The following is a 22,637-nucleotide window of genomic DNA, read 5'->3' on the forward strand; positions in this document are numbered from 1 at the left end:
TGAGAAATGAAAGTCAGGCTGGCGAGAGTGTGAGATGTTTTCTGCTGAGCTGTGTGGGCAGAGCGCTTGGGTACACTACTGTACATCTGGCAGATAGATTTCTGTCAGCTGCTTTCCAGCGACAGGCTGCCTGCCTTTGAGGAAGAGGATCAGATCTGTGGGTCCATGTTGTGTGCTGGCTGAACACCTAAGCGCACATAGTCAGCTCCTAAAATGGCTGCCCTTGAAGCTCGGCTCAGAGGAGGATCTGAGCAGCCCGGTCGCTGTCTGTTAGAGCCCCAGCTGACTAGATGAAAGCAGTTACACAATCTCACCCATTAACTTGGTGCGGCGCAGGGACTGACTGACTGGCTGAAAAGACAGAGCCAACTCTAAGGCAGATGGTGGTTGTGTAGGAGTTGTTTTTTTCCCTCTTCGGGCATTCCTCTCCACCTCTTTCTCCAAAAGGATTCTCTTCATATCCATGTCAAGGAACCTGGCATTAGGAGGCAACTTTGTTCAAAACAGCAGTGGACTGCCAAGAGGGCAGGGTGGGGCCACGTGGTGAGGCTGTAACCTGACCCTGAACAACAATGGATCCCCTGGTTACCAAGGGACAGTTTGGCTGGCTCACAAGGACCTCTCCACTGGCTGTGCAGTTGGGTGTGGGAAGCAGGGTGAGATTCCCAATTGTCTCCGGCTGGATCTCACTCTTTTTTTTTTTTTTTTATCCCTTCCAGTAGTTTGGTTAGTTAAATTCAACTGGAGCTGTGTTTTCTTCCCGATTTATTCTGACACAAAATTAAACTCTTGAAACTACTTGAGGAAGTTTTATTAGTTAGCTGTAGTCCACATTCGGAGCAACTTTCTAATTTAAGCTTGGGTTATTTTCTAATTGTATGTTAAACATAACACGGGTAGCTTTTAAGAATCAAGCCTGCGTCTATTTCAGGTTCTTTAACTTCATCTTGTCTTCAACCTGCCTATAGAGCCAGACCTAGAGGCATTGAGATTACAGCATTGTCCTAGCAAGGCATAGTTTTTAAACAGTTTTTCCACAAATACTTCTTTGTTAAAAGCTGGCAGTTGAGTTGAGTTGCAGGTTAGTTATGCTAATAGCAGCTAATGTAGCACTTAGTCACTAGACAGTTTTATAATCGTTATGTGAAAACTACTTGGATTTTATTTGTTTTTTATGCAACACTGTAAATTTGGTGGCTATAAATCCATTTCATTTTCAACATTTTCATACTCTTTTCATATGTAACAAAAGGTCTTTGGAAGACACAAAATGGTCATGGCAGCATACACACCAGATTAACCAATTTGTGTTAGATTATATATTAATTACAAGCTTTGCCTTGTGGTGTTGGCTAAATTGTTCTCAAATAAAATAACAATGAAGGTGTCTTTTTAAGGCTTAAAGGACCCCTCGCATGTAGGATAACCTACAGTGGTCAAGTTTTTCTTTAAAGCCACTATTTTTGTCCATTTTGTGCTACCGTAGACATATGGTGGCGCAACGTGGCAGACTCCACGGAATAAGACCTGCTACCTTTGCTACCCTTGACTCATTCCACGGTAACAAAAGCACAGCAATTGCTATTTGTAAGTGATTACAAACTAATGAAAAGACAATTATGAAAACATAACGGAACTCTGCTATGCTTCTTGTTTGTCAAAACCAGCTTAATGAGGCTGCTCTCGTAGTTGGAGGCTAAAATTGAAGCCGTAACTCTAATCTTGATTGTGATTGCGTTATATAATGATTATAAATTATGAGTTTATTATTAATTTCTTATTTATGTTTTTATGGATAGCATAAGTATCCTCTGGCGTTTCGGCCAGACTATGGATTCAGTCGTACGCATACCGTGAACGCATGCTAAACTATCTGTAGCTGTTATCTAAAAAAGTGTTTTAGTTTGGAAAGTTTTCATAAAAGTGTTTCCATTTTGAAGAATTATCTTTGTTGCAAATGCAAGTCAAACACATAAATACAGTCCAACATAAGCCAGACATCCTCCGTTTGAGTCAAGTCAGTGTCATTCCCACACTAATACACTATCAATCTCACAAAATACACACACAGATGTCGCATGCTCAGGCGTCTGCGTTGGCCTCTGGGCCTGTGGCGTAGTAGTGGGTGTGCGTTAGTTCATTTGTGTGCATACCACAGGTGTGTACACAAAATATGTCGTGAAGAAGGGACATCTGTGCATTTACATCCTGAGATTGTGTAGGTTAGCATATGTTCAGACCTGCAAGGTTCTCATAATGATCATGAAACCTGTCTTGAAACTAGTCCTGAAAATGTAGCAACAGCATGAATGACTGTTGTTAAACTAGTTCTGTTTAATGGAGTCATTCTGGTTGTTATATCTCAGTATAGAAACCGGACACTGGTCTACGGCTGGCAGTCTCCTTAGTGTGTCATTGTTGATAGAGTTTGTTGGTATTAGACAAATTATGTGAATACAGCTGAAGTTTGGGCTCTGTTATTTGATAGCCCAACCCATGAAGACAACTCCCAAACATACGTACGTCCAACATGTCTGATATTAATGCATTGTTACTTTTTGTATGATTTAACTTAGGAATAGAAGAACATAAATTGTAAACAAGTTACATTTCTCAGATACAACAGTTTGCAAACATTTCATAGCCAGCCAAGTCTCTTTCTACACCAGTCAGGCATAACATTATGACTTGTACCACCCACCTAGACCAGACCAGGCGCCCCCACCCCATAGCAAAGACACTCCTTGATGGCAGCACCCATCCCCAACAGGATGCAACCAAACGGTACAAGGTGTTGACCTGGCCTCCAAATTCACTAGATCCTAAACTGATGAAGTATCTGTGGATTGCACTGGAACAAGCTATGTCCAAGGCATGTTTCTAAAATGACTCTGGCTTAACCTGATGTTGCAGGTTAGGTTATATTCTGATGGCGCTTCAATGTAGAGTCAGTTTGTGTTATCAGTGTTGCTTAGGGAAACGGTGCACCACCACAACTTGTGTGAGCTAAAATGTCAGATGTTCAGTTACAGTACATCTACATAATTCTATCTTCACATGTGCATTTCTGAATCCTCTTGATCTTCTCTGGGCTTGTTTTTGCTTCCCTTAACTGACATTTTTGATGACATTTCAGACAGTGGAAAGTGCTAGCTGGGAGCACTTTGATAGCTTTTTATAGCCTTTGACCGCTTTGTAGGCATCTATTTGCCTCAATCCTCAGTTGCTTAGAAGAGTCCATGGTTGTCGAGCGTTACCATAAAGTTTAGTCAGGGAGTTTAATTGCTGTGTTCTAGGGATTAACAAGTTATGAAGTTTTAAGACGTGCCCAAACTTTATCATATGCCACAGTTACTTTATTATTGTTTTCTATATATTTTAAGTTTAGAAAATAGCCACCGTGCAGTAACTGTGCATACAACCATTAAGTATAGTTGTATGTATCATTAAGCTACGTTACGTATTCTGTATTTTAAGGTAAAACTCAAACTTCACATCTCATATCTTTGATTTTCTTCCGTCAAAAAGGCATTCAACACACCTTTAACCTCTTGTCTTAAAAAATACAGTATGTTCTCATGAAATAAATACTCCTCTTGTTATTGTGTTCAAAAGAAAGTGTTGAAAATCAGATTGAATGGGTTTTGATTCGAGAGTAAAGGTTGTAAACTGTGCCCTTTAACTGCCTATTCACTAACCAGCGTGAGCTACGAGTCCTGCAGTCTTTACACGGTTTCAAGACAAAATGACTGATGATTAAAAAGCCATGATGAAAGAGCTCTGAAATGATGACCGCACCATCAGCTTCCATTTTTCTCGCCAAGTCCGTACTACGGAGAAGCCCTAAGACATAAAGCCTTCATCTTATTGCAGAACCGTTGATTCAATCTGCTGGAATAGTCTGCTCTAAATACTGAGCTGTGAAGCTGCTCTCCAGCTGTTGCTTATCCCAAGGTAATAAAAATGGGACAAATCAACCCATAATCCCTCCTCAGTCCCTGCATTGTTCTTGGAATGATGCTATGCTAAAAAATGGGACCTTCTTATTATTCTGAGTAACACCAGCATCTGCTGAATTTGCTTCTGTGCCGTGCTTTGTGTCAGAGTTTATGGACTGCTTCAGTCATTTTACAGATGTATGATACTTGATCTATGGAGTTTGGTCATCAAAACAACCAATAAAATAACTGAACCATTATAGGGTTTATTTTTTTATTGTTATTTGATTTTCTAGTAATAATACCCAGAAACAAGTTTGCAGTGTTTGTATGGGAGGTTCTTCATTGATATATTTGATTTAACCCTTAAGGGCTTCATTATAATTGTGTCATATCATTTAAATTGTGTTAACTATTATTTGACACGGTCATTCCCTTTCCACATTCCCATTTATCATTAAATATTTAGTCAAATAACCATTCCTTATCCCACAATATGCTTTTCCTTCAAAGTGCTGAATCCCTTTTATTCAAGCACATTGTAAATACAAACTCTTTAATTTGTATCTAGTGAATGAAGCCCTGTTTTAGGATAATATCTTTTGAGCACATAATCAATCTGAACATTGTCTGGCCACATTTGTTGTGTAGAAATGGCAAGTCATCCATCTTGCACCTGATTATTCTTTGTTCACAGCAGGAATCACTGTTGTAATCATGTAAGAGCATCACTGAGCTCATTCTTGCAGAAGGGCATGTTTAATACGCTTGTTGTGGAAGCAATCCATGATAATATTATCCCTGAATCTTGAACTGTATCTTGACTTTCACATCAGATTTTTAATACAGTGAATATACATAGAAAATGCCCCTTAACCTTCGCTGTAAATGAATAGAATAAGTCTGGTTCGATTCACGTGAAGTGCTTATTTAATCTGTCGTCGGCTTTTTCAAAAACGCCGTATGTCTTATCATTCTTTCTTTTTGTTTGCAGGTTTCCCTGATTTTCCAGGGAGTTCTCCCCCGTTTTAGTGATGGAGGTATTGCAGTGTGATGGCTGTGACTTCCGCGCCGAGTCATATGATGACTTGAAGACTCACATACAGGAAGTGCACACTGTTTTCCTGCAGCCTGCAGATGCAGATGAGTCTGATTCTCTGAAAGACGAGGATGAAGACGAGGAGGAAGAAGAGGAATTTGAGGATAAGGAAGACGAGGATTATACGCCTCCTAAACCTGGAATGAGTAAGCCTACCGCATTAATTCAGATGTTCCTGTTAATTTGTTGAGGATTAGGAAACACTTTTTATAGTAGGATGACCATATATTTTCATTGAGCAGCATTAACATGTTTGTTTTATTGACAGAAAGAAATGTTAAGAGTAAAATGTTAAAGTTATTTTATTTTTCAGGACATATCTCACGTACTTTCTCTTTTTTTTCAGGCCCCAACTCTACTGACAGTCCCAATCAAACATCCCAAAAGCAGACAGCTGAACCCCATCCGCCGTTTTACCAGTGCAAGTTCTGTGTCCGTTACTTCAGATCCAAGTCATTCTTAAGAAATCACACCAAAAAGGTGCATAATGTCATAGAGGGAGATTCACATGCAAGTGTCTCGCCACAGACAGCTAAACAGCCAGGCTACACAGTTATAATGCACAATGATCATTCAAAAATGTACTCCTGTCAGTATTGCACATACAAGTCTCCACGCAGAGCAAGGATAATGAAACACCAACTGATGTATCATAACAAAGTTCCCTCAGATGCCGCTGGAGATCCTCCAGAATACATCGACACTGAGATGGAATCTGACTCAACTAGCGGGCTCATGAAAGGGACATTTGCCTGCGAATGGTGTGACTATCAGACTGACCAAAAGGACAGCTGGACTAATCACGTGGTGAAGGAACACAGTGACAAGGTCAAGATAGTTTCCTGCATTGCGGAGCTAGAAGGGGAGGCAAGTGAAAGCTCACCCAAACCAGATTCCCCCTCCTCTTCCCGTAGCCCGACTAGATCAAAGATGAGTTTAGCTGATGTTGGTGAAAAGGAGGAGTCGGAAGGAAATACGCCAGAAAACACATTGGAAAAGTCTGTTGCAGAGATCTCATCATTTCAATATGCACAGATAAGGGCAGTTACACCCAACAGCACAGGTTCCTCCATTTTGTCTAAGAGATTTGCATCATCTGATGTTTCCAACAGTGTCGCAGAACTGGATGCAAACTTACTCAACGAGGATGACTCAAAGAGCAGCGTAGAGGATGACGATGACGAGGAGTTGGGTGACATAGACGATCCCAGCTATACTGGAACCCTGTCTGCAGATGCAAAGCAGTTATTGACGGATGATGATAATAAATTACTGGAGACTAAAGGAATACCTTTCAGAAAGTACATGAACCGATTTCAGTGCCCTTTCTGCTCCTTTCTCACCATGCACAGGCGGAGCATCTCCCGTCACATTGAAAACATTCACCTGTCTGGCAAAACCACAGTGTATAAATGTGATGAATGCCCATTTATTTGCACCAGCCCTCTGAAACTAGGCACGCACAAACAGAGCCACAACTCCTCAGATTTAGAGACCTTGGACCTAACAAGTGATAGCCCAGAATCTCAGAATGACAGTACTGCAGAGCCAGTTAATGGGAGTAATGTAACTTCCAAAGTCAATGGAAAAAAGACAACCAGCACACCGAACGACCAGCAGAACCCTCATCGCTGCACACTCTGCAGCTTCTCCACCACCACTCTGAAAGGTCTGAGGGTCCACCAGCAGCATAAGCATTCCTACTGTGACGACCTAGATCCCACTGTCTTTGAAACCCAGGTGACTGACCAGGCAGATTCTGAAGCAGAGGCTTCTCCAATCTTTCTACAAAAAACTCAGACCTCCATTTTAGGACTTGCCACCAAAAAGCCCTTAGTAACAGGGAAAAGAGCCAGGAAGTCCATTAATGACTTGCCTTTGGATCTGTCCTCGGTCAAAAAGAGAACCAGAATTGATGAAATTGCCAGTAATCTTCAAAGTAAGATAAGCCAAAGCCAGCAGGACATGATCATAAATCTGGATGACATGGACGATGAAGATCTAGGAGAAAGTACTAGTGCTGATGAGGACAGAAACCATGACGTCCAAAACCCTATCTTTGCTTACAACACACAACATCTTCATGCAAGAGAATCAGCAATCATTCATGAGGGAGGCAGAATAGGCAAAAGAAAAAGCAACCCCAAGTCAAAGCCTAGAAACATTCCTCTATCACTGACTTTCTCAGACGATAGCGAAAACATCTCTGCTGATGCAAGTGACAGTACTGTCCAAGAAAACATGGAATATTCAGAGGATCATGGAGCTACACGTTTCTACTGCAAACACTGTGACTACCACAACAAATCAGCTCGTAGCGTTAGCACCCATTACCAGCGGATGCACCCTTACATCAAATTCAGCTTTAAATACATCCTGGACCCTGAAGACCAGAGTGCCGTCTTCCGATGTTTAGAGTGCTACATCGAATACACAAATTACAACGATCTGCACCAACACTACATGGATCACCACCCTGAAGCAAGCAACGTGCTCAACTTCAACCAACCACATCTGCTATACATGTGCCGCTTTTGTTCATACACAAGCCCCAATGTCAGGAGCCTGATGCCACATTACCAAAGAATGCATCCCACGGTGAAAATTAACAATGCCATGATCTTTTCCAGTTATATTGTGGAGCAGACCCACAAATCAAGTGAATCACAAACTCTGAGGGAAATATTAAACTCTGGCCCTAAGAATTTTAACCCAACCGCTTCAGTGCCCATGACCTCCACAAGCCCAGTGCCGAAAACAGTTCCCAAGTCCCCTGAAGCTAGCACTGAGACAGAACCTCTCAAAGAAACCATGGGTGGTAATGTCGTTGTTTATGACTGTGATGTGTGTTCCTTTGCTAGCCCTAACATGCACTCTGTTTTGGTCCACTACCAGAAGAAACACCCAGATCAAAAAGCATCTTATTTCCGCATACAGAAAACCATGAAGGTTGTCTCAGTGGATCAGTCACAGCCTGTAGCCAACTCTTCATTTAACTCCAGCATGTCTACACCCCCGAAACAATCAAGTGTGGCACTGTATGGATCTGATGAGGAAATGTACTACTGTAAACACTGCGTGTACAGCAACCGATCTGTTGTTGGTGTGTTGGTGCATTATCAAAAAAGACACCCAGAAGTGAAAGTGACAGCAAAATATATCAAGCATGGTGCTCCTACCCCTGGTTTGATGAAATTAATGGATGAACTGCAAATTGCAACCCCCAAACAGTTTTTGAAACAGTTTCAAAATAATGGTCATGATGGATCTAATAACTCAAGTCCTAAACCAGGAAGTTGTGATAAGGGTGAGGACGAACTGTTCTTTTGTCAGCACTGTGATTATGGAAACCGCACTGTTAAAGGAGTGCTTATTCACTACCAGAAAAAGCATAGGGAAACCAAGGCAAATGCTGACCTTGTACGTCGTCACACTGCAGTTGTCCGGAGTCAGCGTGAGCGTGCACAGATGGTCCAGTCAGGTAGTGTCTCCTCTGCCATGATCCCAGCTCCTCCAGACCCTGAAAATGTTACACCTTTGCGTTCCCTTAAGTGCAGACACTGTTCCTACACATCTCCCTATGTCTATGCCCTAAAGAAGCACCTGAAGAAAGAGCACCCCACTGTGAAAGCCACAGCTATGACCATTTTACACTGGGCTTACCAAGATGGCATTCTGGAGGCAGGTTACCACTGCGAGTGGTGCATATACTCCCATGCTGAACCCCAGGGTCTGTTGCTCCATTACCAAAGACGTCATCCTGAACATAATGTTGACTATACATACATGGCCAGCAAGCTATGGGCTGGGCCTGAGACCACCCAACAAGGGGGCAATATGGAAACTAAACATTACAAATGCAGAGACTGTGCCTTTGAGGCCTGTACAATATGGGACATTACAAGTCACTATCAGGCAGTCCACCCCTGGGCTATCAAAGGGGATGAATCTGTGCTGTTGGATATTATCAAGGGGAATGGCTCAGCTGAAAACATCCCCCAGCAGGTTGCCAAAGAACATGCACCTCTGAATTGCCAGTCTGTTGACGATGATGGAGCACTGGTTATTTCCACCCCTCCTCAAGAAAGCAATCCCCATCCTTCCCACCCACGCCTTTCCATCTCTAATAATCCTTATCAGTGTACTGTATGCCTGTCAGAGTACAACAGCCTCCACGGCCTACTCACTCACTATGGAAAGAAGCACCCAGGCATGAAAGTAAAAGCTGCAGATTTTGCACAGGAGGCAGACATCAACCCTAGTTCTGTGTATAAATGTCGCCACTGTCCGTACGTAAACTCCCGTATCCATGGAGTCCTAACTCACTACCAGAAAAGACACCCCTTGGTGAAAGTCACTGCAGAAGACTTTGCAGATGATGTAGAGCAAATCACTGAGTTACATGAAGGAGATGACAAGTTCAAAACTCAAAGGCAGGGATATGGCGCATACAGATGCAAAATGTGCCCATACACACACGGGACTCTGGAGAAACTGAAAATCCATTATGAGAAATATCACAATCAGTCTGCTTCTGATATGTTCGCTCCCTCTCTGACACAGTTTTCTTCCGGTAAAGACACAGAGCCAGTAGCTGAATGCAGCGCTAGTAATATGTCAAGTGCACCAAAAGTCCAGGAGGTCAGTGAATTGGACATTGCACTCTCTCAGTTACCCGTCAATAAGACAGAGAAACACACTGTATTCAAGTGTCAGCTCTGCAAATACTTCTGCTCTACCAGGAAAGGCATTGCTCGCCACTACCGTATCAAGCACAACAATGTCCGTGCTCAGCCAGAGGGTAAGAACAATGTCTTCAAATGTGCTTTATGTTCGTACACAAACCCTATACGCAAGGGCCTGGCAGCACACTACCAGAAGAGGCATGATATCGATGCCTATTATACACACTGTCTTGCTGCTTCCAAGACTTTGAGCGAAAAGCCGAACAAAGTGGTAGCACCCCCACCATCAGAAGGGGAAAATTCAGAAATGAGTGAAGACTTGCGTTTGGCTGTGGAGAGACGAAGGTGTTCTCTTTGCGCCTTCCAGGCCTTCAGCAGGAAGAGCATTGTCTCACACTACATTAAACGCCACCCAGGTGTCTTCCCCAAGAAGCAGCACTCCAGCAAGCTTGGTCGCTACTTTACTGTTATTTATGCCAAAGAACCAGAGAAGACTGCTGTCAGTGCATTGGCAGAGGATGACAAGGAAATGCTGGAGGTTCCGCTTGAACCCGAGGAGGACAGAGATGTTGAATGGCTGCCATTCAAGTGTCTAAAATGCTTCCGGTTGTCCTTTAGTACAGGTGAGCTGCTCTCTTTGCACTACAATGACCACCACAGCAATGACTTGAAGAGGGACTTTGTGGTTTCCCCTGGTCCGGAGGATGAGGACTCTGAGTCTGAGTTATACCAGTGTTCCCACTGTGAGCTGAAGTTCTTGGCTCTCCCTGTTCTGGCTAAACATCTGCTGAATCACAATGAGGAGTTCCAGAAGAGGGCCATGAGGCAGGAGAGAAGAAGGCAGCTTCTCAGCAAACAGAAAGCCGCAGAAATACTTGAGTCCAAACTTGAAAAGGTAAGCAAAGATAGTCAAAACCTGCATAATAATTGTGATTTAACTGATTATGTAGTCACAAGCAACTTCTCTACATGTGTCTATTGATTTCTGGAAGTTGGAGGCTTCCATGTAGTTTTTTTCACATATTAAAAGGCATTAATGAACTTGGCAAGTAACTTACACTGTTGTAGTCTTGTAATCTGTTTCTTTGTGAGAAATCTTTTCATATACAGTGTGTTTTAAAAGATTGAAAAAACTGCGATTGAACCAGATCTTTTTTCTTTTTCTTTGATCAGGAAAGCCTTGTAAATAACGTCCCCATCGGATTCCGGTGTAAATTCTGTGTAGAGATACACCCAACGCTCAGAGCGATCTGCAACCACCTTAGGAAACACGTTCAGTATGGAGAAGTCAAAGAGGGACATGTCAAAGTAAGTAAATCAAGTTGGATTTATAGTTGCATTTCTACCATTTAAGTTATGTCAGAAGTCATTTCATATACCAACAACACAGTGTAAAAAATCATTCATGTAAATACCAATTATAATAAACAAAGATGTATTGTTACAGCAAAATAAAATAAAAATAGATTTGTTTATGTGCAAATGGCATTAAAGGAATAGACTGACATTTAAGGAAACCCTTTTACGGCAACATGTTTCTTAAGCTAAGCTTACCTGCTGTTACATTGATCTTAACTTAAATGCTGACTTAAGTAAACCTACTGTTAGCTGTGCATCTCTGTACCTTAGCCAGACCAAGTTAAACTAACCTTCTGTTAGCCGTAGCTTGCCTTGAGCTACTATAAATATAAATCACTTCAAGCAGTAGCTTATCCTAAGCTGAGTTAGGGTAACCTGCTGCTACACGTAGCTTAGCTTGAGCTCAGTTAAGCTAACCTGCTATAGCTTAGCTTAAGCTAATTTAGGCTTAGCTGCTAGTTTCATATTAAGTAACCTTTATGAAAATGTTAAACTATTCCTTCCTACATATTGCGCACCAACAAAATAAAGCACGTATGGTATCTTATACACTGCCACATATAAGAGAACCAAGTCAAACAAATGCAAAAGAAATATTATACTGTTAAAAAAAAAAAAAATAATCATTTGTGCATTTCTGTAAGTTGCAAAAGTGTATGAACCTTTGTTTTCAGTAGCTGGTCTGGCAGCAACAATGGCAACTAAATGGTAAATGCTGTATCAGTCATCAACAGTAGCTTGGAGGAATTTTAGCCCAGTCAGTACAGAATCGCTTCAGTTCTGAGATGTTGGTGATGTTCCCTCACATGAACTGTTTGCCTCAGGTCCTTCCACAACATTTCTTTGGATTAAGATCAGGACTTTGACTTGGCCATTCCTAAACATTAGTTTTGTTGTTCTTGAACCATTCTTTTGGAGAACAACTTGTGTGCTTGGGGTTGCTGTCTTACTGCATGACCCAGTTTCTCTTAAGAACCAGCTCACAGAAAGATGTTCTGACATTGTCTTTTAGAATTTTCTTGTATAATTTAGAAGTCATTGGTCCATCAATGATGGCAAGCCGTACTAGCCCAGATGCAGCTAAACAGGACCAAACTAGGACATTACAAAATTAGGTTCTGAACTGCAAAGCTGCAGACAGGCAGAAATGTTCTTTTTGAAGAGCAGTGGCTTTGTCCTTGCCACCATGGTTGTTCAGTGTTCTCCTGATGGTGGATTCATTAACATCAACATTAGCCAATGTGAGATAGGCCTTTAGAAATTACCATGGGCTCCTTTGTGACCCCTCAGACTATTATGCGTCTTGTTTTTGGAGCAAGTTGGTCGAGGTAAATCTCCTCCATTTGTTCACAATCTGTCTGACTGTAGATTTGTGGATTCCAAGCTCCTTAGAGATGGTTTTGTAACCTTTTCCAGCCTGATGAGCAACAACAACTCTTTTTTTGCTGAGGTCCTCAGAAAGCTTCTTTGTCTGTACCATACTACACTTCCACAAACATGTGTTGTGAATATCAGATACTGAAAAATCCCAGATTATTTTTGAAACAAATTGGGGCACGGAACAACACCTGTATCTCATTACTATGATTGGAAACACTTCTGAACAGATAGACTCTAATGTGGCCTTGAAATTAACTTGTAATCCTAGATGTGCACTACAAGTATACTATTTTTATTTAATTTGTTTGATTGCATTTTCTGTGAAGATCTACTGATGTTATGAGTCATTTTTATGCAGAAATGTAGAAAATTGCCAAATTTCTGAATCCTTTGTTTCTTAACCTGTTTCCTCCTTGCACTGTAGTGATCTCTGGTTCGGTTTCCCATTTTGTTTATCACCAACAGTGGCTTCTTGTTAGAAAGTTTGTCAGATTCCTCCAGATAAAACAAGCTCGGGGTGGTGAGCCATAACTTTTAGGGCAGTGACGGGTAACCATTCGAACATTAGTATTCCACTGAGGCTGCCAGTGAGGGGAACAGGCCTAAGGATCCAACGCCTCACCTAAATGGAGGCCTGGTTCTTCTGTCAGACCCCCAGTATGTCTTTTCGTATTTAAGGTGAGACGTTCCTCTTCATAATATTACAATTGCAGTTGCAGGACAAAGAACTGCACTGGTTTCTCGTGTGCTCGGATGAAGAGCAGGCTGACAGTGCATTCAGGGACTGGACGGCAAGGTTGGGGCCTGTGGATGCCACATCTTATTTATGGTTGCATGAAGTGCAGGGTCAGGTCCTTCCACTGAAAGAATGAGTTTCCTCAAGGCAATAAAGAAAGTCATGGCGGTTGTCTGTCTACTCTTGATGACTGCAGTAACCAGCCTGCTGTCTAACAGACGAAGGAAGTACAAATGGATATATGGAAGTTTTGTTTTGTAGTTGCTGCTGTTTTAGCCAAATGAACACAGACAATTAACAATAAATGCTTATGGCTTAGTATAACAGTAGGAATTTTAGTGATTGACTTGGGAAAGAGGAATGATATTGTATTAATTCTCATCGGAAAGATTTGGAAGTTGAGGATGATGTGTGGCAAATTTCCTGACAGATGATTCAAATGGGCTGGACACATGTTTTCCAGTCACATTCTGGTTGGAAAGAGCAATCAACTCTGTACCAACTCAGAAGAGTGTGTCTGTACTCTCAGACTAGAGAGTTGCACGTCAGGGTTAAAATTATACAGAAAGTGAGAAAGATAAACAGAGTCTTAGTTTGTAACTAAGATTTAGCTGTTGATGGTTGCTGTGACAAAGCATAGGCAGAGCCTGAGGTGTCAGACAGATGTTTAGCTGTTGCTTATGTGCTGTTGACGTGTTGCATCTAAAAACAAAGAGTAAAAAAAAAAGAGCTACAAGTGCCGAACTAAGTGATACTTAAATAAACTGCTATCTTCTTTCTCTTTTTGTTTCTGTGTTCTACACCCACATAACCAAAGTGTTTGACAGAAAACAAACAGGCACAGAAGCGCTGCTGGACATCTGAATTTTGTCCTCTTTGTTTTGCAGCAGGAAGTCAGTGACGTGCCCCTGACCCTGCCTTCAGAGAGCCTAACTAATGGCAACCTGGAGGGAGATGAAGCCACAGATGCAGAATGCCTTGAGAGACCTGCAGCTATAACGATGGGCCCAACCTTTTCTGCAGCTTCTGATGGGGTTGACATGGAGACGCTGGATCCAGAAACGGATGATGCTGAAGGAAGGGCAGCAGCCCTCGTGGCTGCAGCCAGGGCTGGGGCATCAGAGGACGAACTGAAACAGCGGTTAGTGGCAGGGGGTCACCCGTGTGCCCAGTGCGACAGAGTCTTCATGTCCATGCAGGGACTGAGGTCCCATGAGAGGAGCCACTCAGCCATGGCACTGTTCAGCAGAGAAGACAAATACAGCTGCCAGTACTGCCAGTTTGTCTCACCCTTCAGACACAAGTAAGAAGAGAGTAGGAGGGTCTGTGACTGACAATTAATAGTGCTTTTACAGTAGAGTCCCCTCTGTGTAATTTGGCACTACATAAGGAATAGATTAGGGTAAATTGAACAGATTTGCCCAAAGTAAACACACATTTAGCTGAGTGTTATGTTGTCTGTTGACTCCCCATTGAACATTGAATAATCCTGACAGTTTAGTTCCAATCATTACCTTTCATTGAGGTAAGTTCATGTTATAATCCCCCACTCTTTTCATTATGCTCATATTTTACGCCACTGCCTTTCTCTGAGGCTTATAAGTGCAAACCATGTGAGACACAATTTATAATTCAAAGCAGAATAAATTTAAATGTCTTCATTTTTGAATGAAGGGGACCTTTGAGGCATTTGAGCCAAATGCTGGCCATTGACCAGTGACTCAGTCTTGGCTATGTGTCCCACGTCGTTGTCACTCGTCAGACCCCCTGTTGGCCACTTTTCAGTCACTTCAGTGTTTTTAATTGGCAGGACCAGTCTGTTAGAGAGATGTCTCTGATTGGTGGTTTCTGAAGTGTTTAAAGGACGCACACAGGAGGCTCTTCCCGCATTCGTCTAATCTGAACATTCAAATACACAAATATTTTCAAGATGACATGGTCGTCTAGAATGAATAAACTGTAGACAAACTGATCAGTGTGAAGCAGGAGAGGGCAGCTGTGTACGATCGTTTATACCTCTTCCCAGCTTCCAAGCCTCCCAGCTTACAGTTGCTGTTTTGATTAATGAATACAAACTTCTGTCCCCTCCTGGTATGAGATTTTGTCTACATCTCTGCATTAACTCAAAACATCAGTGTATGTTCACAATATCCTTAAAGTAGACAAAGAAAACCCAGTCAAACAAATGTATTTATTCAAAAAAATCCTCTGTACATACACTATATTGCCAAAAGCTCATCTGCCTTTATTTTATGAACTTAAGTGACATCCCATTCTTAATCCATAGGGTTTAATATGGCGTTGACCCACCCATTGCAGCTATAACAGCTTCCGCTCTTCTGGGAAGGCTTTCCACAAGTTTTAGGAGTGTGTTTATGAGAGGTTTTGACCATTCTTCCAGAAGCGCATTTGTGAGGTCAGACACTGATGTTGGACGAGAAGGTCTGGCTCACAGTCTTCGCTCTAATTCATCCCAAAGGTGTTCTATGGGGTTAAGGTCAGGACTCTGTGCAGGCCAGTCAAGTTCTTCCACACCAAACTTGCTCACCCATGTCTTTATGGACCTTGATTTGTGCACTGGTGCGCAGTCATGTTGGAACAGGAAGGGGCCGTCCCCAAACTGTTCCCACAAAGTTGGGAGCATAGAGTTGTCCAAAATCTCTCTGAGTTCCTTTCACTGGAACTAAGAGGCCAAGCCCAGCTCCTGAAAAACAACCTCACACCATAATCGAAACGAAATGAAATTTCATAACTGGACTTATTTGGATGGGTGAGTGAATACCTTTGGCAATGTAGTGTATCTGTGAGATGCAAAAGTAACCAGTATCTGCTGTGACCTCCTTGTGCAGCAATAACAGCAACTAAATGTTTCCGGTAACTGCTGATCAGTCGTCAACTTGGGCTTGGAGGAATTTTAGCACATTCCTCAGTACAGAACTGGTTCAGCTCTGAGAACATGAACTGCTTGTTTCAGGTCTTCCCATAACATTTCTTTTGGATTAAGATCCGGACTTGATGATTCCTTAACATTAATTTTGTTCTCCTTGAACCATTCTTTTGTAAAACGACTTGTGTTCTTGGACTCGTTGTCTTGCTACTGGACCTAGCTTTTCTTTTCTTGAGATTCAGCTCACAGACAGATGTCCTGACATTTTATTTTGGAATTTGCTGGTATATTTCAGAATTCATTGGTCCACCAATGATGGCAGATGCAACAAAACAGGGCCAAACGATGACATTACAGATCCATCCACATGATGTTTAGCAGACTGCAGAAAGGCAGACATGTTCTTTTTAGAGAGCAGTGGCTTTGTCCTTTCCACTTTGCCATGCACACCACGGTTGTTCAGTGTTTTCCTGATATTAGCCAATGTGTTAGAGGCCGTTAGTTGCTTAGAAATTACCCTGGGTTCCTTTGTGATCCCTCAGACTATTATGAGTCCTGCTTTTGCCGTGACGTTTTTGTCATTTGTTCACACACTGTCTGATAGTGGATGTGTGGTTTCTAAACTCTTTAAATGGTTTCCGGCCTCAAAACACCAACAACTCTGTTTCTGAGGTCCTCAAAATGCTCCGTGCCATCATACGCTTCCACAAACATGTGTTGTGAATATCAGACTGTGACCAATCCCTGATTATTTTTGTTTAAAACAAAATGAGGCACTGAACAACACACTGATTGGAAACACTTCTGAACAGATGGACTCTAATTTGGCCTTGAAATTAACTTGTAATCCTAGAACTTGATTTACTTCTGCAACTATATAATGTATTGGCTAATTTTTCTGAACAAACAAATACGCAAGTGTTATATTTATATTTCATTTATTTGACTGGGTTTTCTTCATCTACTTTCAGGACTATTATGCGAAAATGTAGAAAATTCTGAAGATAAAAACATTTTTAAGCATCACTGTATATGTCAGCTGTAGTGGTTGTAGTCATCGCTGGTAGGTCTGTGATGTCAGTACCTTTAATAATTCGACAAGATAAGTTGACAATCAGCTCTTTATCTAACAGTGCTGGCTTTTCTTGCTTTATTCTGCCTCTTGCAAATATTAAAAATGACAAGAAATGGCTAAATGGCAATATTCCCAGAAGCAGCGCTGAATGAAGTGCACTCGCTGACAAACATATTGTGTCCCTGTAGTATTTGAACGCTCCAATGTGAAGCAGCGTTACTAGATATTGCTCAGTTTACATTAACAGTAACTTGGCAGTAAACAATGAGTGTGATATTAATGAGATAAAATGATAGTTTTTGTGAACCCTTACAATATTTAGCCTTGGCAGCGGTGCATTTTAAACCTTTATAAACCACACCAGTCTAACACCAGCTGTTCTTCAAATCATCTAAAGTCATTTTGTACCGAGCACAGTTTTATACCTTATTTTGTTTACCCTATCACAGTCCCTTTGAATCACCAATCTCCTCTAACATTCCCTGCCTCCTAGGAGAGTAAGACAAACATTACGGCGAGACAGACATTTTTGGTAGTGTGATTTGTTTTATCCATCACAGAGACACAGAGTGAGCGGGAAAGAGAGAGTCCTCATCTCCTCTGAGCTCCCAGGTGTAATCCCTCTGTACTGTATGTGCCCTGACCCAGAAAGAAGCCGCACTCCCATGCCACCTAGGAGGCTGGCATTAAAAACACAGCTACCGTCCCCACAGGCACTCACACGCTCATTCCCGCTGGGGGATTGTGGGTAGATGAGTTCACCCCACGGCTCCTTGTTCGGTAGTCATTGGAAATGTGAGGCTGTTGTTTGTGTGGTAAACAGAATCGAGCGCTTTAGATGCTCCTGAAAAACCCTGCTGTTGAAATCATCAAAGTGGATGCTGTAGATCTCTCTCTCTCTCCCTCTTTCCTTCCTGTACTCTATTCTTGTCACTTTATCTGCTATCCTTTTGTCCTCATTTCATCATTCATTTTTTTTTCTTCTTTTATCCTCTTATCTCATATCCTCCCTGTTTTTTTGTTTTTTTTATTTGTCTCATCGCCAGTCTGGACAGACATATGCAGTCTCACCATGGGCACCACAAGCCCTTCAAGTGCAAGCTCTGCCCCTTTAAATCTGCCTACGTGAGCCGCTTGAAGAGCCACCTGCATAAGGCACACACAGGTAAACAGACACATACATACATTTAAGTCACATCTTACAGCTGTACCCACAACTAACCGTGTATTTTGTTGGCTCAAGTAGCAACCTCCTGTTTTTATCATCTTCCGCATGAATATGCAGTGCTTGCTTTTGCTAATCCAACACAATGCAACCAGTAGATTAGCTTTGAGGAGCAGCTTCATTGTTCTAAAGGAAGCAGGTTAAAGATCAGATTTAAACACTTATAGTATATTGTTAAGATTTGGCTATTAGGATCATGGTGAGAAACGGTGGCGGCATCTTTAGAGAGATTCTCCAGAATGAACCGCACAGCAGTTATCCAAATACGTGAAGATGCAAATGCAAATAAAACTCCACCTGAGCAAGCAAACCGAAACTTAAAACTGCCAGGCTAGATTTTTTATTTATTTGTTTTTTTGCAGCTCTCAACTGCCTTACCAATGACATAAATCAACTTTCAATCGCTATTACGTTTGGAAAGTAGAGTTTGTGTAGAGATTGTGAAATGTCGGCTGTGTGAAAACAGTCAGCATTAGATCTTATCAAGTGAAGCTACTGTGAGATGACGCATCTACTACATCCAGGAGGTGTGTTATTCAGAAACAACCGCTCTTACCAGGAATGGTTCAATGAGGAAGTATTCTCTTTGTTAAACCGCTTCTGGTAAAGACAGTCAGATCAGATTTGGGTGTAATGGCTCCAGGATGTTCCTTGGATTAAGCAAATACATTTAACAGAAACAGGAAGCAAGATGCCATAAATCCCCCATGTGGGCGATGGAAACATCACACCAAAACCAAAACATGTGACACAAAACCAACTTTGTATAACCGGTATAGTCTCACAGCAAGAGCATAAATCAGTCAAGAAGTTTGTCAGTATATTTGATTTTAATTTGTCTACATAAAGTCATGCAGTGAAATTCTTTCATTTACTTTTAAGAAGCTAAAATAAAAGCTCTAACCTTCATACAAAATCAGTGTCCAAATTTCCTGAAATGAAATGACTTGATACCTCGAGACATCTCTGTCTGAATTAAAGGAGCACCACTGACTACAGTATTTCTTACAGATTGTTGTTTTTATCTACAGCCATTTACACATCTCTGCAAGCTACCATTTTGTGGTGTTTTTGGACGCATGTCAAAGTCAAGTTGTTGACTCACGATTCTTAATAATCCTTCAGGTGAGCAGCACACATACAAGTGCTTGTCGTGCCCCTTCTCTTCTATGACCATCAGCCAGCTGAAGGAGCACTCTCTGAGAGACCACGGCGAGGTCCTGACCCTCCCCAAGCTCAGAGCCGCTACCCAGGCGGCGCATGCCACCCTCAGGCTGTCCCGACCGGCCAGCAACACAGAGCAGGCTCCCTTGGCCCCGGATGGTATGAGATCATCTGTATTATCTGTTTAGTAGATATGAGATCACATGATAAAGTTGCCAGGCCAGATTTGGAAAATGGCGATGACGCATTAAAGTCGTGGTTTCACATATTGGCAATTTCTCAAATGAGAAGGCTGACAATAGTCTTGTGACGTTACACTACATTTAAAGCCATAGCCATCTGCTTATTAGCTCCACTTCAGCATAGTGGTTGTTAAATCTTTATACATTTAAGATGTGATGGACTTTGAGTTGATTGGACACTCCCAGGTAAGTTTTTGTGTGGACACTACTTCTCACCAAGACATAGATATAACATTATTTATTTTAAACAGAAGAAAGCACCAGATAGTGTTTCTCAGCTTTGAGACTGAGATCCCATGGGGATTTACACCGATCAGCCACAACATTAAAACCACTGACAGGAGAAGTGAATAACATTAACCGTATTGTGACAAATACAATGTTCTGCTGTCAAACTTTTGGACGTGGCATTCATGTGGATGTTACTTAGATACACTGCCTGGCCAGAAAAGCCTTCAGCTTTGATTACAGCACGCATCCGCTGTGGCATTGTTTCAGTAAGCTTCTGCAGTGTCACCAGATTTATTTCCATCCAGTGTTGCATTCATTTTTCACCAAGATCTTGTATTGATGATGGGAGAGTCTGACCGCTGCACAAAGCCTCCTCCGGCACATCCCAACGATTCTCAATGGGGTTAAGGTCTGGACTCTGTGGTGGCCAATCCATGTGTGAAAATGATGTCTCATGCTCCCTGAACCACTCTTTCACAATTTGAGCCCGATGAATCCAGGCATTGTCATCTTGGAATATGCCCGTGTCATCACGGAAGAAAAAATCCATTGATGGAATAACCTGGTCGTTCAGTATATTCAGGTAGTCAGGTGACCTCATTCTTTGGGCACATAATGTTGATGAACCTAGAATTGACCAACTGCAGCAACCCCAGCTCATAGCACTGCCCCCACAGGCTTGGACAGTAGGCACTAGGCATGATGGGTGCATCACTTCATCTGCCTCTCTTCTTAACCCGATGCCCCCATCACTCTGGAACAGGGTAAATCTGGACTCATCAGACCACATGACCTTCTTCCATTGCTCCAGAGTCCAATATTTATGCTCCATAGCAAAGTGAAGCATTTTTTTCCAGTTAGCCTCACTGATTATTGGTTTTCTTAAGGCTACACAGCTGTTCAGTCCCAATCCCTTGAGTTCCCTTCACATTGTACATGTGGAAATGCTCTTACTTTCACTATTAAACATAGTCCTCAGTTCTACTGTTGTTTTTCTTCAATTTGATTTCCCCAAACGTTTTAAGTGATCGCCGATCACGATTAATCAGGATTTTTAACCACATTTCTTCCTAGAAGACAATGGTTCCCCACTATCCGTTTTTAATAATGCGTTGGACAATTCTTAGCCAAATTTTAGTAGTTTCTTCAATCTCCTTAGATGTTTTCTCTGCTTGATGCATGCCAATGATTTGACCCTTCTCAAACAGACTAACATCTTTTCCACGACCACAGGATGTGTCTTTAGACATGGTTGTTTAAGAAATGAGAAGCTACTCATTGCATCAGTTGGGGTTAAATAACTTGTTGCCAGCTGAAAGATGATCACCCATGCAGTAATTATCCAATAGGAGGCTCCTACCTATTTGCTTAGTTAAATGCAGGTTAGGTCGAGGGTTAGGGTTAACCACCTAGACTAGACCAGGCACCCCCACCCCATAGCAATGACACTCCTTGATGGCAGCAGCCATCCCCAGCAGGATGCAGCCTGATACAGGCACACACAGAAAAACATAAAAAAACATATATCTACATCTAACCCCAGATGTATGCAGTTAAAACATCTCTTTAAAATTACATGAGCAAAGACTGTTTAATGTAAGATTTGCTATAAGGCAGTAAAATCCACATTTAGTGCGAATAAGTCTGCCTGATATTCAAAGTCTAAGGCAGATTTGTGTGCACAGACTGGATACGTTCCTCACAGGATATGTTGAGTCAGAGAGGTACCTTCGCTGTAGGTTGGTGTAGCAGTAAACTCCTTGATGAGGTGCCATGTTTTAGGTGCTTTAGTGGCTTTGCAGCGGCTGCTTTAGCTTGCACGCTGTTCTTGGCAGCAGCTGTCACCTTGCTGCTGGAGCTGTGGAATCTTCCCTGGAGCTGGAGCAGGGAAGCATTCCTCGATGCACCATCCACCACTGTCATCTGTGCCCTACCAGGACAAGTGAAGCATTGAGAAAGAGCAGAGCTGACATATTGGATGTCTCTCTACTCTGCCAAAGTAGCTACCTTCAGCTGAATGTCTGAAATACAAACAGGGGGAGTTAGTGTTTTTGGCAGTGAGTTTTTGAAAATAAATTACATTTGATTGCCTCTTTTTAGCTGTGATGTTTGCTTAGATCTCTTGAAATGGTTTTTAATAATGCATAAAACTCCAAATTCAACCTCACCTCGCAATCTGTCACTCACTTTGGTCCAGATGTCTACAACCACTGGATGAATTGGTTCTCAGAGAATGAATCTCAAATGACTTTTGTGATGCCCAGATTTTTCATATAGCACCATCATGAGGCCAAAATGTAATTTTGTCCAATGCATAAAAAGCCTCAGCTGTATTTTGCCTAAACGCTAGCAGCTAAACTAATTCTTTCACACCATCATGTTAGCTTTGTTATTATTAGTGTTCTCTTCCTCTCCTTTTTCAACTTCTCATACTCGTATTTCCCACCCTCAACGACGCCGCTTTTGACACGTCTCCATCAAACCTGCAGGAATTGCTCCCCATCCGTCTGATCTACATACACGAATCTTCACAGTGCGGAGAGAGAGAGAGAGAGGATATTAAAAGAATAAATCATCTGTGGCATTTGTCTGATTCGTACGAATTCCTCCGCCCCT

The 22,637-nt window shown here is 42.0% G+C and overlaps 1 protein-coding gene across 3 annotated transcripts in view; it reads left to right on the plus strand.

Moving 5' to 3' along the window:
• znf462 (zinc finger protein 462) overlaps positions 1-22,637 on the plus strand; it is a 56,329-nt gene that overhangs the window by 20,017 nt on the left and 13,675 nt on the right. For 2 of the 3 annotated variants that reach the window (XM_084572315.1, XM_084572317.1), the window contains exons 2-7: positions 4,933-5,183; positions 5,384-10,617; positions 10,896-11,030; positions 14,085-14,500; positions 18,206-18,324; positions 19,510-19,707. In XM_084572315.1, the coding sequence (XP_084428441.1) occupies positions 4,973-5,183; positions 5,384-10,617; positions 10,896-11,030; positions 14,085-14,500; positions 18,206-18,324; positions 19,510-19,707 (6,313 nt within the window). In that variant the 5' untranslated portion in view covers positions 4,933-4,972. Of the gene's footprint in view, positions 1-4,369; positions 5,184-5,383; positions 10,618-10,895; positions 11,031-14,084; positions 14,501-18,205; positions 18,325-19,509; positions 19,708-22,637 lie in introns of those variants that run through there. The other variant, XM_084572316.1, reaches the window with a different exon arrangement.

Source organism: Chelon labrosus (assembly GCF_963514085.1).
Source record: "Chelon labrosus genome assembly, chromosome: 22".
NCBI classification, from domain to species: domain Eukaryota; kingdom Metazoa; phylum Chordata; class Actinopteri; order Mugiliformes; family Mugilidae; genus Chelon; species Chelon labrosus.